The sequence below is a fragment of the Nyctereutes procyonoides genome, unplaced genomic scaffold (genome assembly GCF_905146905.1).
Source record: "Nyctereutes procyonoides isolate TBG_1078 unplaced genomic scaffold, NYPRO_anot_genome, whole genome shotgun sequence".
Classification (NCBI taxonomy): Eukaryota; Metazoa; Chordata; class Mammalia; order Carnivora; family Canidae; genus Nyctereutes; species Nyctereutes procyonoides.
This window is the reverse complement of record NW_026575052.1, coordinates 67,423,536-67,438,467: the sequence shown is the minus strand read 5'-3', so window position 1 is coordinate 67,438,467 and position 14,932 is coordinate 67,423,536. Positions and strand designations below refer to the sequence as shown.

General features: G+C 41.8%; 1 protein-coding gene across 1 annotated transcript in view; it reads right to left on the bottom strand.

Moving 5' to 3' along the window:
* LOC129513687 (ankyrin repeat domain-containing protein 26-like) overlaps positions 1-14,932 on the bottom strand; it is a 179,527-nt gene that overhangs the window by 128,387 nt on the left and 36,208 nt on the right. The window contains exons 7-8 of the mRNA XM_055331948.1: positions 2,518-2,632; positions 2,188-2,361 (exon numbers count right to left, since the gene is read on the bottom strand). Of these exons, the coding sequence (XP_055187923.1) occupies positions 2,188-2,361; positions 2,518-2,632 (289 nt within the window). The remainder of the gene's footprint in view (positions 1-2,187; positions 2,362-2,517; positions 2,633-14,932) is intronic.

The window sequence follows — 14,932 nt, the reverse complement described above, 5'->3', positions numbered from 1 at the left end:
TACTTGGACATCAAACCTTTCCTAAAGCATCAGGATCATGTTTTACCAACAAATTAGGCCCCACCTTCTAAGGAAAATTGCTGTGAAGACTCATTAACACCTACTGTCAGAATTTTCCAATGCTTGTTTCAACTGCAATCTATTTCTATTTACTTCCCTCAGATTGCTAACCGAACAGACAGGAGGTCAGAGGAATGCTGAAGCAAAGTTATTAAAACAATTACCATCTGTATTGTCACTAACTACATGCTGAATGTTTAACACAGTAGTGACTATGCCAGGGCCCTATGAATTTGAAAGACATCCTAAGATAGTCTATCGCACAGCTTCAACTGAAAAAGAAGGTTCACGGGTTTCTACTGCTGCAATTGGAAAAACCCTGCTTGTAATAATCACAATGGTAGCAAAACATGTAAAATCTTTAAAGGGTCAGACTCTACTTATTATGAGACTACTCATAAAGACTTCCCATCTGGGTGTCGGTGAATGACTGATAGTTGGAAGAAAAGGTAATTATTTTTCAAGCCAACAGAGATGACCAATAATTTTCATCTATAATCTCAAAGAGATACAGACGGATGAAAGGCTAATAATGTTTTAGAGAGTGGAAGGATGTAGCCAGTATCAAACATCAGCTTTTTTTTTTTACATCTCTAAATTTGTATATGTATACCTACCCATTCAGTAGTTCTTAGCCAAGCGCTGTATCAGAATCTCAAAAACTATTTCCAAATTTCTGCGTACACACGTTATTGGATTCACTCCGTCAAAATCTTCACGGGACAGTTTTGGCTTGTAAATTCTTTTAAAGTTCCCTAGTTGACTGTGATTCACCAGCACGAGTCTAGCTGAGAACTAGTACAGTACACAACCATGGCAGTCTCCTCTTTCACTTATGTGGCCAATTCTCCCTATCACTTGAGGATGCAGCCAAAAACTGAAATGAGTCACTTATCAAACCTACATTCAATTTCCATGGCTAGAGGTAGAACAAGGACTAGTAAACTCAAACTGCAACTTGATTCCATTATTTACACACTCCTTACTTCCTTCCCATCAAGACATTCTAGATTTGCAAGCAGAGTTTAGACTCTTATCTAAGAGGCTATAGCTGCAAAATACTAAACTGTGTTCTTTCCTCTTCTTGTCCAGTTTTTGTTTTTTTAAGATTTCTGTTTATTTATTCATGAGAGACCGAGAGAGAGAGAGAGAGAGGGAGGGGCAGAGACACAAGGAGAGGGAGAAGAGGGCTCCTCCATTCAAGGAGTGCCATCTGGGACTCAATTCAGGAGACCACGGGATCATGCCCTGAGCCAAAGGCAATTAGCTTACACAATCATTTCAAAATATTTTCATTCAGGACATGCTTGAGCTTCCAAATATGAAAAATTGACCCTATCTATGGCATACAACAGTGTTTCTGCAAGAGCAGCGACTGAAGGTAATGCACGTCAAAGAAAGCACACGGAGACTGGCAAGTGTGCTCATCACCAGCTCCCCATGGACACCTACCACCCCACTGAGGAACTACATAGGCTGAGCAGGAGCTACTCTCCGGAATGGGAGGCCTCACCGTGGTACATGGCTGGCAGATTGGCTACCAGCACAAGCAGATACCACCTGTAGGATGTCATGACCTGATCCCCCTGCTCTCATCTTCTGAACCTTAGGGCCTAGAGCGCCCAAGGCCTATTACAACCTGCTGCTTTCTCCTCCCATTTACATTCACCCAAGCTACTCCTCTGGGTCACGGTCTCCTACTCATCCCCAGAGGCATCCATTTCCTAAGCCCCTGCACAGCTTTCGGCCTCCATCATCACCACACTCCCCACTAGGCCTTCAATCCTTTGTGGGCTCTGAGGGCACCATCTGCTCCCAGGCATTCGTGGGAAGATTTTCTTTCTGGGGTAGAAGGGTGGCTAGCAGACAAAATGTTGCCTTTCTACAGGCATTACTTTTCTCTTTCCCACCCCCTGCCTTGGTTTGCAGTTGTTTCCAGGATGACAGGACCTGCTGTATAAAATTCAGTGCCGATGTCTTCATATATATATATGTACCTATATACATATATACGTACATAAACAAAAAAAAAAAACATTTGCAGCTATTTTTATTTACTTATTTGCTTATTTATTTACTTTTTTATTTATAATGTAAATTACGTTGTAAAAAAAAGTTGACCTGTACCTTGTTTTTGATCTCCACATTTCCTTTCCTTAAAAGTACTTTCTGTGCTATTGTGACATTCTCCCCGAATGCCGCATAATGGAGAGCAGTGTTGCCCTTGTTGTCTTTTACATCAGGATTAGCACCGTGTTTCAGCAGAATATCTACACATGCCTCTTCTTGGGATTGTACAGCCTGTGAGCATTATAACAAGAAACAGAAGTAAATTCTGGGAACTTAAAGGAAACATGCCACAAGTTTCACCAATGAGTTATGTTTAAATGCAACAAATGTTCATTCCAAGGACTTCAATCCAATCCACCTCAGGCAAATATAGCTGTGACCACGCACCTTCATTAGAGCTGTCGTGTTTTCACCATCACGGAGGTTTAGCTGGCATTTCCGATCTATCAGGAGCTTCACGATATCTACATGGCCATTGGCACAGGCCAAGTGCAGAGCACTCCTGTGAGCGTGAAAGGACTTGTCAGGAAATTACAGTGTACCTTTTCAAAAATTGCAAATTAATTCATAGAATTGTAAATGTTAAATACTCTGTTATTCTCAAGACCCCAAAACAAACAATTAGTTTACTTTGGAAGAAAGTACAATACTTATTAGTGATTATTCACCACTCTATTAAAAGAGCAGCCTATCTGTTTAGGAAGAGCATGACCTCAGGAGGCAGCTCAACCTGGGTTTGATTCCTACTTAACTCTGTCGCTTCACTGTGACCACTTAGCCTTATCGCAATTTCCTCATCCACAAAATGGGCACAAAAATAGTTATCTCAGGTCGCCTGTCTGGCTCACTCTGAAGAGCATGTCACTCGATCTCGGGAGCCAGGGGTTCGAGACCCCTGTTGGTTATAGAGGTTACGAAACAATAATAAATAAAATAAAAGGTAGTTATCTCACAAGACCTCTTGTCATGATCCTTAAATGAGGATCCATGCAAAGTGTTTAGAATACTAGTTCCTAGCACACATATTATTATAGCTATTACTACAACTTACAAAGACCCACTACAATGAGGTAAAATGATCCAATTATGCCTACTTTGCGGCTACGTTTAAGGATGAGCAAGAATACTCTATTTCAATGATTCCAAGATGCTCATTTTGTCACCTTTTAATACCTCTGACATTGGAATCCAATTTCTAATTCAAAATGTCTTAAAACTATAACTGGCATGATTTTTAAATATTTCTTCTTGGTACATAAATAGTGGGGCATCATACAATCTACGGTGTGCCTTAAGTGAAATAATGACATATACAACAATATACAACAGGTCTGTTGCACTTCTAGTCCTATGCTTGGAATTACACTGTTCAAGAACTAAAATAATTTTCAGTAGTTGAAAGCACATTACGGGTAAAAGAGACTAAAATAACAAAAGAATAATTGTAAGTAATTCTTAGTTTGGTTTTCAAGGAAGTTTGAGCCAAAGGAAACTCGGATTTCAAATAAACGGGCACAGCTCATTTTACTTTTTTTGGGGGGGGATGTGGGGAAGCTCATTTTATTAAGCATTTCAATTAATAGAAAAATGTTTAGAATCATAGAAATCAAGTTATTTCCAATTACCAATATTAGTATTTAATATTATTGAAATGTCAAAAGGGCAGGTAAAGGTAATCTTTTACAATTTCTGATCTTCAGAAATGTTTTCCTTTGACAGGAAGTTCCAAGGAAAAGCTTCAGGTGAGATTAAGTCCTAATACTTCCATTTAAAATTTCTCACCTTAGGGGCACCCGGGTGGCTCAGGTGATTGAGTGTCCAACTTTTGGTTTTGGCTCAGGATGATCTCAAGGTCGTAAGACGGAGCCCCACATTAGGCTCCATGCTCAGGGTGGAGTTTGCTTGGGTTCCTCTCTCCCCCTTGTCCCTCCCCTCTCCCATGACCCTCTCTCTCCCTTTAAAATAAATACATCTTTTAACTTTTACAAAATAAAATAAAATCTCTCATCTTAGGAGTGCCTGGCTGGCTCAGTCAGTAGAGCATGTGTCCTTAAACGTCAAGCCCCACGTTGGGTGGAGAGATTACACTTAACAATGAAAGCTTTAAAACCTAAATACATAAAATTTCTCATCTTGCTCATACTGGGCAACATGAAGTCTTTTTAAGATTGAAAAGATCCTGAGTAGACTATGTCTGCTACATAACCCGTGTTCAGGTTCTGTTTGAGAAATAAATGGACTGAAGAATAAATACATTTGGAGAGTTCAATAGTTTTTAAGATTTATCTATTTCTTTGAGAAAGAGAGAATACATGAGTGCGGTGAAGGGCAGAGGGAGAGGGAGACAATCTCAAGCAGCCTCCCCATTGAACATTGAGCCCGACGGGGGGGGGGGGGGGGCTCAACCCCACAATCCTAAGATCATGACCAGAGCCAAAATCAAGAGTCTGATGCTCAACAAACAGCCACCAAAGCACCAGGAAAGTTCAATATTTTTAAAGAAAAGTTTTGTAAAGTAAACTAATACTTTTGAAATAGCAATAAAAACTTATATTTGCTACTTTTTTCAGAAGAGGGAAACAACAAAAGTTCTGTAAGCTATCACAGTATCATTTGTATTTTTTATTTTCATGAGGATTTAACTAAAATAAAATTTTATTGTTAATCATTTACTTATTGCCTGTTATAAAGCTGCACATAACAAAATCATACGTATATATATAATGTATGCATAATAAAATCTACATACAGATAAAAATATTCCCCTTAGTTCTGAAGAGGTTGTCAGAAAATACCAATCCTCGCGCCCATCAATTTTTTTTTTTAAATAGAAAGAAGGGCACCTGGGTAACTCAGTCAGTTCAGTTAGGCATCTGCCTTTGGCTCAAGTCATGAACCTCGGGGGTCCTGGGATCGAGTCCTACATCATCAGGCTCCCTGCTCCACGGGGTTTCTGCTTGTCCCCCCGCCCCTCCCTGCTGCTTATGTGCCTGATTTCTCCCTCTCAAATGAATCAATGAAACCTCTTAAAAGTAAATAAATAGAAATTCTTTTTGCCTACACAAGATTCATATTCTTGCTGTTCTCCTGGATTACTTCATTGATAATAAACCTTTGTTGGAATTTTTGTATACCTTTTCCTGTAGAAATCAGACTTTTTTTAAGAAACAAGAAAAATTCACTTACAATCCAAATGTTTCAAGATAACTAATTTTATATTTTTCACATCTTTTTGGCTAACACAAAACCATTGTCTGCTTATGTGTTTGTATCATCAAACCATTTTTCCCCCTCATTTAATGATCCACTAAAGTACAGCTTTGCATGTTAATGTGTATCAATTATCTTTGCCACATTGAGTGGTCACATAGTAGTCCAGCCTATGGATACACTGCCACTTATTTATAAAGGCCATTAAATGAGTTCTTAATACACTGCTATTGTAAATAGTGCTGAGAAAAGCATATTGTATATTGTTTATCTTTAATTATTTACTAAAGATATTTTAAATCAATAAAATTCATGGGTAAAAGGAATACATATTTTTCAATTGGGACTTAACCACCGAACTATCTGAAAAGTCAAAAACAACTTTAACCAGGAGTATGAGTACCATCATTCCTTATCTTCACAAAGCCTGCAGATGGAAAATGGGATTTTACTCCTTTTTTATTTTAGATTTTTTTTTTTTTTTGACACAGAGAGAGCACCAGCAGAGGGGAGGGGCCAAAGGAAAAGCAGATTCCCCACCTAGCAGGGAGCCTCACCAGGGGCTGAATCCCAGGACCCAGAGATCATGACCCTGAGAGGAAGTCAGAAGCAGCCAACTGGGCCACCCAGAGGCCCCCCCTATTTCATTCCTTTAATACCTTCCCTGTAAAACAAAGACATTTTTTTTTATCTGATACACATATGTTGTAAATATTTTGCAAGGACATTTTCTTTTATTTTATTAATATTATTTTCTGATATACAGTGAGTTTTAATTTTTTATGTGGCTGAATCAACCTCCAGAACTCTTGCTTTTATTTTATTTTATTTTTTAAGATTTTCCTTATTTGTGAGAGACACAGGGGGAGAGAGGGAGGCAGAGCACAGGCAGAGGGAGAAGCAGGTTCCATGTAGGGAGCCCGACGTGGGACTCGATCCTAGGTCTCCAGAATCAGGACCTGGGCTGAAGGCAGCGCTATACCGCTGAGCCACCTGGGCTGCCCGAACTCTTGCTTTTAAAGTCATTCTTAAGAATGGTCTTTGTCAACATAAAAAATGGGCATAGAAGCGTTCATGTTTTCTTCTCTTGTACTGTATTTTGCATATTTAACATTTTTAATCTGTATTCCATCTGGAACTTATTTTTATGAGATAAAATTCTAGCTAGTTTTCTCCAAAGGGCAGATATGTCATCAACATGATGAATGATTCACCTTTTCCTACTAATATGAAATGTCACCAGCATCAAGTTATAAAGTCTTAACATATACTTAGGTGTTTGGCATTTTCTTATCTGTTCCATTCATTTATCCGTCTTTTCAGCTGTTAGTCAACGAATACTTTGAGGAAATTTAAGGTACGTTTTAATAACTGGAAGGTATTCTATAAATTTTTTTTCAAGTTTTCATTTTAGTTCCAGTTTGTTAACATACAGCGTTGTATTAAGTTCAGGTGTACAATATAGTGAGTGATTGCAAAACTTTTCTTAATTTTATCACAATGAAAAGAACAGAGACCGCACGTATAAGCTCAAAATTTCTAAAACCATAACGTTTCTATTGCGTCATGGAATACTGATAAACACGGGAAGAGTACACATTTTCAGAAAAATGAGACTTCCTATTCACAGACAGAACCATCTTCCCAATTCCAAATCTCCTCCCAAGGTCCCTCAGTAAATAACATAGGTACAAACTGTACACAGATATAAGTCAGATACTGCCCTGTATCCAAAGTAATTCTGGGAATTACTTCTCTCAGCATGCACTCTTTAATAACATTGGTATAAGATGTCCATTAAAAACAAAATACTATATACACTGAATTTCATTTCTTTTTTTAAGATTTTAGTTATTCATGAGACACTGACAGAGAGGCAGAGACATAGGCAGAGGGAGACGCAGGCTCCGTGCTAGGAACCTGACTGGGGTTCCCAGGACCCAGGATCACAACCTGAACCAAAGGCAGATGCTCACCCACTCAGCACCCAGGCGTCCCCTTAATTTCCTTTCTACTGTTGAAAACCCGTTAAATCACGTCAAAACTGTCTGTAAAGTGCTCCCTACGGAGAATTCTGAACGGGTCCAAAGGCAGCTGAAGACGTTTTGCTGCTCAGTGGGCCAGAGTAGACCCCAGGTAAGGTTCCACGACCTAGGTACGTGCTGCGGGGCCACCAGAAGAAAGCCGGCCAAGCGCCCTGGGTGGTGACCCAGGGCTCAGCTCTCCAGACTCAGGCCAGCAAGGTGAGCGCCTCACCCCGTCCACCCTGCCTCCTCCCCGCCAGCTGCAAAGTCCCTATCACCTGTTCATCTGGTCTCCCAGCAACAGAATCCGCTGCACTTTCGCTGCCTTGCCCCCGCTGGCAGCTTTGTGGATCTTTCTGAGACCTCTGTCTGGGATGTGGTACCCGGGGCCCGGGTTGGCGAGTTTGGTACCATTCAGACGCTGCGAGCCGGCCCTCCGCCGCCTCATCTTGAAGCCCAAGGGCAGCTCGCCCCTCTTGCCCCTGAAGCTAAACATTGTCTTCATCGCAAAGCTTTCAGGCTTCACAGACACAGGTTTTCGCCGCCTCTAGAGCTCAACACTTAGTGCTGGAGATAAGCCAAGCCGGCCTCGCAGCAAGGTCCCAGCAACTGAGCACCGGGGTCCAAGATCTCTCTCTGCAGAACAAATGTACCACAGCAAGGCAGCTAAACACAAATGCACCCGCACACCTCAGAAACTGGCGCCACTCGCCTGCTCACAAGGAGCCCATGGCCAAGAGTGCCCAAAGCGCATGTGCCAGGAGGCCCAAGCCTCTCAAATCTCCGCGACCCCTTGAGCTGGGCTGGCTTCCCCTCAAACGTTGCCGGGATGGCTGAGCATTATGGGACATTTGCAAAAGACTCTGGGGTGTGGAAAAGTAGTCTTCCGGGCCCCTGAGTGGCTCAGTGGTTGAGCCTATGCTTTCAGCTCAAGTCCTGATCCTGGATTTTGGGATCAAGTCCCGCACAAGACTCCCCCGCAGGGAGACTGCTTCTCCCTCTCCCTGAGTTTCTCATGAATAAATAAATGAAATCTTAAGAAAAAAAAAAAAAAGCGTAGTATTTATATACGACTAGGGCTAGAGTGCATGAAAGCACGTTCCCCCAGAATACTTCCCTAACGAATGCTCTCCCTCAGTTTATTCCTCTTCCACATCCCTCGGGACCCCTGTCAGTCTCCATGGAATGGAGCGGATGCAGCCAACAGAAAACTGTTCTCATGGTCAGACTTGGCAATGTGTATCATCAAGTGCAAGCTCACAAGGGGAGAACAATTCATATTCCCTAGATGAAATGAAAACCCGTTTCTGCATGCCTCATAATCCTCCCATTTGGCCCAGCCTTACGTTTACATTTTCTTTATTTTTATTTTTTGCTGTTATTCCCCAACTGAATCTTTAATCAATCCAAGATTTAGTTTGCAGTGTGGTGCAACATTTAAGTTTTTGTTTTTTTGGTTTTTTTGTTTTTTTTTTTTTTTTCTGAGAGAGAGGGAGGGACAGGAGCTAAAATCAACAGACACAAAAAATAAAAATAAACAGAGGCTTAACCAACTGAGCCACCAGGCGCCCGTGCCCCAACACTTAAGAACTGTTTAAAAGAATATCTATTTGCTTCTTCTAAATAACCCATCTTTTCTCACCTAGCTTAAAATGCCACTTTATCATAAATTCTGTTATGTTTTTCTTTTTCTGGGTTTTACACTGGAGTCAATTGACCAGTCGCCTTGTATCAATCAGTACTCTAGTATTTTAACTGCTTTATACATATGCTTTAGTATCCAATGCAGGTCCATAGTTGCCCTTCTTAATCTTCTCTTTCAGTATTTTCTTGGCAATATTTACCTCTATGTTACTGGAGATGTATTTTTAATCACTATGCCAAATTTAAAGAATTCATGGAGAGAATTTGTAATTAGGTTAAGAGAATTAATGTTAACAGAATCAATCTCCCTGAAATCAGTGTATTTAGATGCACGTTATGTCTTTGCGCTTAAGTCTTATTTGACATCCCTCCTTAGTTTCCAGGAGGTTTTTTTTCCCTTATGTAAATCCTGCATACACTTCGTGATGTATTTATATCCTGGCTTTTTCTTTTTTCTAATGAAATGATAGATTTTCCCATTATAACTTCTAAGTGGTCACTCTTTTGATATCTGTGTATTTATTTGGTAATGAGAGTAAAGCACATTTTAAACTACATGCTTGTTAACAAAAGTTGGCAGTTTCTCGAAGATACTCAGGGAAGGCACGAATTGGATGGGAAAGATTTCACCAGAAAGATCTACATCAAAGAATGGTATGATGTGGTTGAAAAAAAAAAATCAAGTAAAATACAAACAGGATAGGCTGTTCATATTTATGTGTATGTGATACACACACACACACACACACACACAGAGGCTGTATATGAATGTCTACAGAAACTCCTTTTAATGTGGTGGTAATTGATACATTAATTAATTACAACCGGACTACACGCGATATTGTGGGTGAGGCAGATAGAAAAAAGCAGGAGCAAACCCATGACAACAGCTAATACAAAACTAGCTACCCCCAAACTCACCAGATTCCTATTACATTTGTTAATGATTTTAAGGATTAACCAAAGTAGGAGCCGCCCCTGACTGGCTTAGTTGATAGAATATGCAACTCTTGGTCTTGGGGTTGTGAGTTTAAGCCTCCTGTGGGGACTATAGCCTGCTTAGAAAAGGGAGGGGGTGGGGGCTTAGTCAGGCATCTGCCTTCAGCTCAGATCAGGATCTGAGGGTCCTGGGATCAAGCCCCGTATCAGGCTACCTGGTCGATGGGGAACCCGCCTCTCCCTCTCCCTTTGTTGCTCCTTATCCTTGTTTGTTCTCTCTCTGTCAAATAGATCAATAAAATCTTAAAAAAAAAAAAAAAGAAAGAAAGAAAGAAATTGACCAACAAAATCTAACAGAAGCCACTGTTGGCACAAGATGCACCAGCAAAACTGGGAAGTTTGGTGTGTTTTTACAGCAAGACAAACGCATAGATATAAGTGTAGGCACTTATTTCAGAGGCCATTTAATGCCATTTTGTGTGTGTAGGTTGCATGATCTGACAAGTAGTAGTTTGGAATGAGCAACCTAGAAACTAAGGGGGTCTGCATCTTCAGAAACTGCTGCTGGAATGAGCTACAGAACTCTGGAGACCACTAGGTGGCTTCTGAGAGGGTGGCTAGTTCCAGGGCAAATCATGTTCACTGGTGGAAGAGCAATGAACAAAAACAAAGGAACAACAACAAGAAACCATTTCTTGGCCCCATTCAGCTTAGCTAGACCAAATGGTATTGGTGCGTGTGAATGATTGCAACTATGAGCATCAAGCATTTGTCTCTTACAGGTGCCAGCTAGAAAATTATCTTTTGTCCCCTTAGAATTCCCCAGGGTGACTTATGAGACCAGTAGAGGCTCTCTGTAGTGACAATTGAATAGAAGACTGACATTTCCTAACGCAACCTGCGATGAGAGGCAACGGCATTACTAGGCTATAAGGAGACAGGAACTCCACACCAGGACTCCAGGTAAGTTGAAGAATTTGGTTGACTGTAGTGTTTTTGTATAGATCAGAGATACTCAAAGAGTATATGGTAGTCCAACTCTGAGCTTCTTTGTTCCTTGGTCAAATGCTAGGTGGATCCCCCAAAGACTTTCTCACAATCACCTGAAACCTAAGATTTCCAATCCCCAGACTTCTGTGGAAAACAATTTCGGATCCAGAACAGACATCCTCTAGAAAGTTCCTGATTAGAACTCCCATCCCCATCTGAGTCTCATGTATGTCCTGGTTCAACTTTGCTGCATACTCATTTGGTAGTTATACCAATGAAAATAACAAAGTGTTAGAGTAATGTATGTTTTATGACGAAAAACAACTGAGATATGAATGCTTTACCAAATCCCTTAGCTCAGGTTTTCCAATTCTACTTCAGGGCTGTCATGAATGTCTCCTCCTTTTAAGAGTTGCCAAGAAATTCACCACACACTTTCCATAGGGGCACCTGGCCGGCTCAGTCCATTAAAAGGCTTCATTAAGGGAATCCCTGGGTGGCTCAGCGGTTTAGTACCTGCCTTTGGCACAGGGCGAGATCCTGGAGTCCCGGGATCGAGTCCCACGTCAAGCTCCCTGCATGGAGCCTGCTTCTCTCTCTGCCTGTGTCTCTGCCTCTCTCTCTCTCCTCTGTGTCTTTCATGAATAAATAAATAAAATCTTATAAAAATAAGGCTTCTTTAGCTCAGGTCAGGACTCAGGGGCCTTGGGGTTGCCCTGCCTCCAGCTCTCTGCTCAGCAGGGAGTCTACTTCTCCCCCTTCCTGTGTCTCCACCCACATTTGTGTTCTCTCACACTCAAATAAATAAAAATCTTTTAAAAACAACCAACAGTTTTTCATAACTGGTTATTCATTCCTTTGGATATCTCTTCCCTTGCAGTCCACTCTATCTCCTGAGGAAAACTGAAACTATGTCGTAATTAAACAATGATGAGAATTTGAGGGCTCCAGTGTGTTGAGGATGATCTGGGCCATAGTCTACTAAAAATCCCTGACCTGGGAGAACCACCTCAAAGGGACCACAAAATTAAATCAGAAAACCTGTATTCTGGCATTGTGGGAGTCAGTGAGGGAACAACAAACATGACATTGCGGTGTTCACGGAGTAGAGGCGAGTTTAATGCCACATTTAAGGTGAGCACAAAGGGCCTACGGAGTCATGTAAAAAATAAGGGTAGTGAGTCAGGGATGGATGCAATATCAAAGCTAAAACTTAAAGAACGAATAGGGATTAGCCAGTGAGAGGGAGAGAAGCACATTCCAAAAAGAAGGGATAGTGTATCAGTGAGGGTCCAAACAGGAGACAAACCACTTAGTAATTTCAACAGGGAACGTTTAATATAAACAATGATGAACTATAACAGTAGATCAACTATAAAGATGAGAAAAGAAATCCAAATACCCTAAGGTGCAAGATTACCCAAGAAAGATTACCGAAATGGGTAAATCCCAAGGCTGGGATTCAGGTCTCACTGAAGGAGATGTCGGAACTGCAGTCAGAGTTGCCCGGCCAAAGCTAGTCCGTGCTACTCAGCATGCAAACAGGATCTACCCTTCAGGAGTGCAGGGAGTCCTGTCTGATAAATGGATGTATAGAGAGGGTCAGGGCACAATGAGCCCACCGACCAGCAGAGCAGTGCAAGGCCTCCAGTGTATCATATGCACATGCAGAAGGATGCAACAAACCCCTTAGGGATACCGCAGAGTTAAGACTAAGGACTGGATGCAGAGAGTGAGTAGGGTGTCAAGAGCATCTGCTAGGGGCATGGTATCCATTTTAGGAAGGTCACTGGCTGGGGCCGGGACTGCATGCTCTGGAGTGCACAGCTGGGAAGAGTACTTCTGATGCTGGTGAAGGGGGGGCAGCAAGGGAGGAGGAGAAAGGAAGGAGACAGGAAGAAGAGAAGAAGAAGGAAAGGAGGAGGAGAAGGAGAAGGAGAACACAAAGACGACGAAGATGAAGATGAAGATGAAAGAAGACGAAGAAGAAGAAGAGAAGCAAACCGGAACATGGGCCAGGGCCAGTGCTCAGTCTCAGTGCTAACAGGAACAACCCTCTGGGACACAAATGAGTTGAGGTTGGTAATTGGATGCACAGAGGAAGTCAGACATACAGGACTCAAACTTCTCGGCCATCCATCGTGCTGCAATCACACCTTCTTTAGCAACTTTGGACCCCCCCCCCCAAGTTGGCTCTTCTGTGGTACTGTCTTCAGACTTCTCTGTCCCACCTTTTCATTACTATCTCATCATCATTTAGTAAATCTTTATATTTACTTCTACTGTTTAAAATACTATGTCATATCTGTCTTCTGACTGGACCCAGACTAATATAGAGGCCAGGGAGTTGCACTCTTTGGATTTGTCTTCTAGAGGATCTACCATAGAGAGCACAGTTGAACTGCAGCTCAAAATGTGGACAGCTGCTACATTTTCATATCCACCATAGCACTCACACCAAGGCCTTGTGTCTCTGCTAGGCTGTGTCCAGCCAATGACTTAGCACAGAAGGAATACTAAAACCAAGTCATTTCTGTCTCCCATAGGACCCCTCTACAGGCAAGCTTCTGATGGGGACTCAAGATCAGAAAACCCCAAGGGCCTGTGCTCTGATTCTCCAACAGGGGCTTGCCCTGAGATCCACGGTACAACTTTTCCCCACCACTGACACCATGAATAGCATAGGGTCTACCGGATCCTGTGACCAAAGCAGTGAGGACTCCTAAGCACAGCCTGCACCTGCTGCACAATTCATCTGCTCTGAGACCACTGAAGTCTTGCATTCTTTAGTTTCACCAAGGCGTATGGATGAAAGGAGTACTCAGTGTAGGACAAGGTTTCCCAACCTTGTACCATGGACGTGGTGGATTGTTGTGGAGGCCTCTCTTGGGTATGTTTACCAGCACGCCTGACATCGACCCACTAGATGCCAGCAACGTCCTCAGTTGTGAGGATCGGAAATGTCTCTGGACGAATCTATTGTTAGCAGTGTCTATAGCTAATAATACTGCATTGTATACTTAAACTTTGCTAAGAGGGTAGAGCTAAGTGTTAAGTGTTCTTACCAATTAATTAATTAATTAATTAATTAATAAGAGCAGGAAGAAACTTTGGGAGGTGATGGGTAGGACTATGGCTTTAAGGCATTGATGATTTCACAGAGGCCTATACTTATCCACAAACTCACTGAATTCAATACATTAAGTATGTACAGCTTTTGACATGTCAAAAAACATGTCTCCAGACACTGCCAAATGCTCCCTGAGGAGCAGAATTCTTCTCCCACCACCCCACTCCCACCCAACGCATTGAGAATTAGTGGTGTAAAATATGCTACCTCCAGAACCCAAAGAGGTCTCCCAGTTTCTGTCTTTGTGAAAAGGTATTCAAAATGTGGCAATTTTTCTTTCACTCCTGCGAGAATATCCTGGCATGCCCACTAGATGCCTCAAAACTTCACGGATATGTCAATTCATGCCGTCTTACCAAGGGCCCAAAGCATTATAGCCTCTTACTGCTCCTCATGTCAAATCAGCATGGTGTCAATATGATAGGCCAATGAGATATTCTGGGGATGTTCAAATGGTCTAGCTCCATGAGTTAATAAAACGCTGAGGCAAATGAAATGAATGGACACTTTGCCTATACTCTATGAATATGAACTATTTCTGATTCACTAGCGGAATAGAAAAGAATGCATTTGCCAAATCAGTGGTGACATACCATGTACCTGACGTCTTATCAATCTGTTCTGGAAGCAATAAGAGGCCCACAATAACTATGACTGGAACTACTCTTTGCTTAAGTTGACAGTAACTACAGATATTTGCCACAATCTATCCAGTCTCTGAATGGGCCAGACTAGTGAATCAAGCAGAAATGTGATAGAGCTCACCAGCCTTTCATCCTTTAGCACCATCCCACTGCATCTCTGCTAGGATGCAGGGTTGTTTTTGGTTTACCCTACCAAATGAAGGCTTGGAGACAGTTTCAGA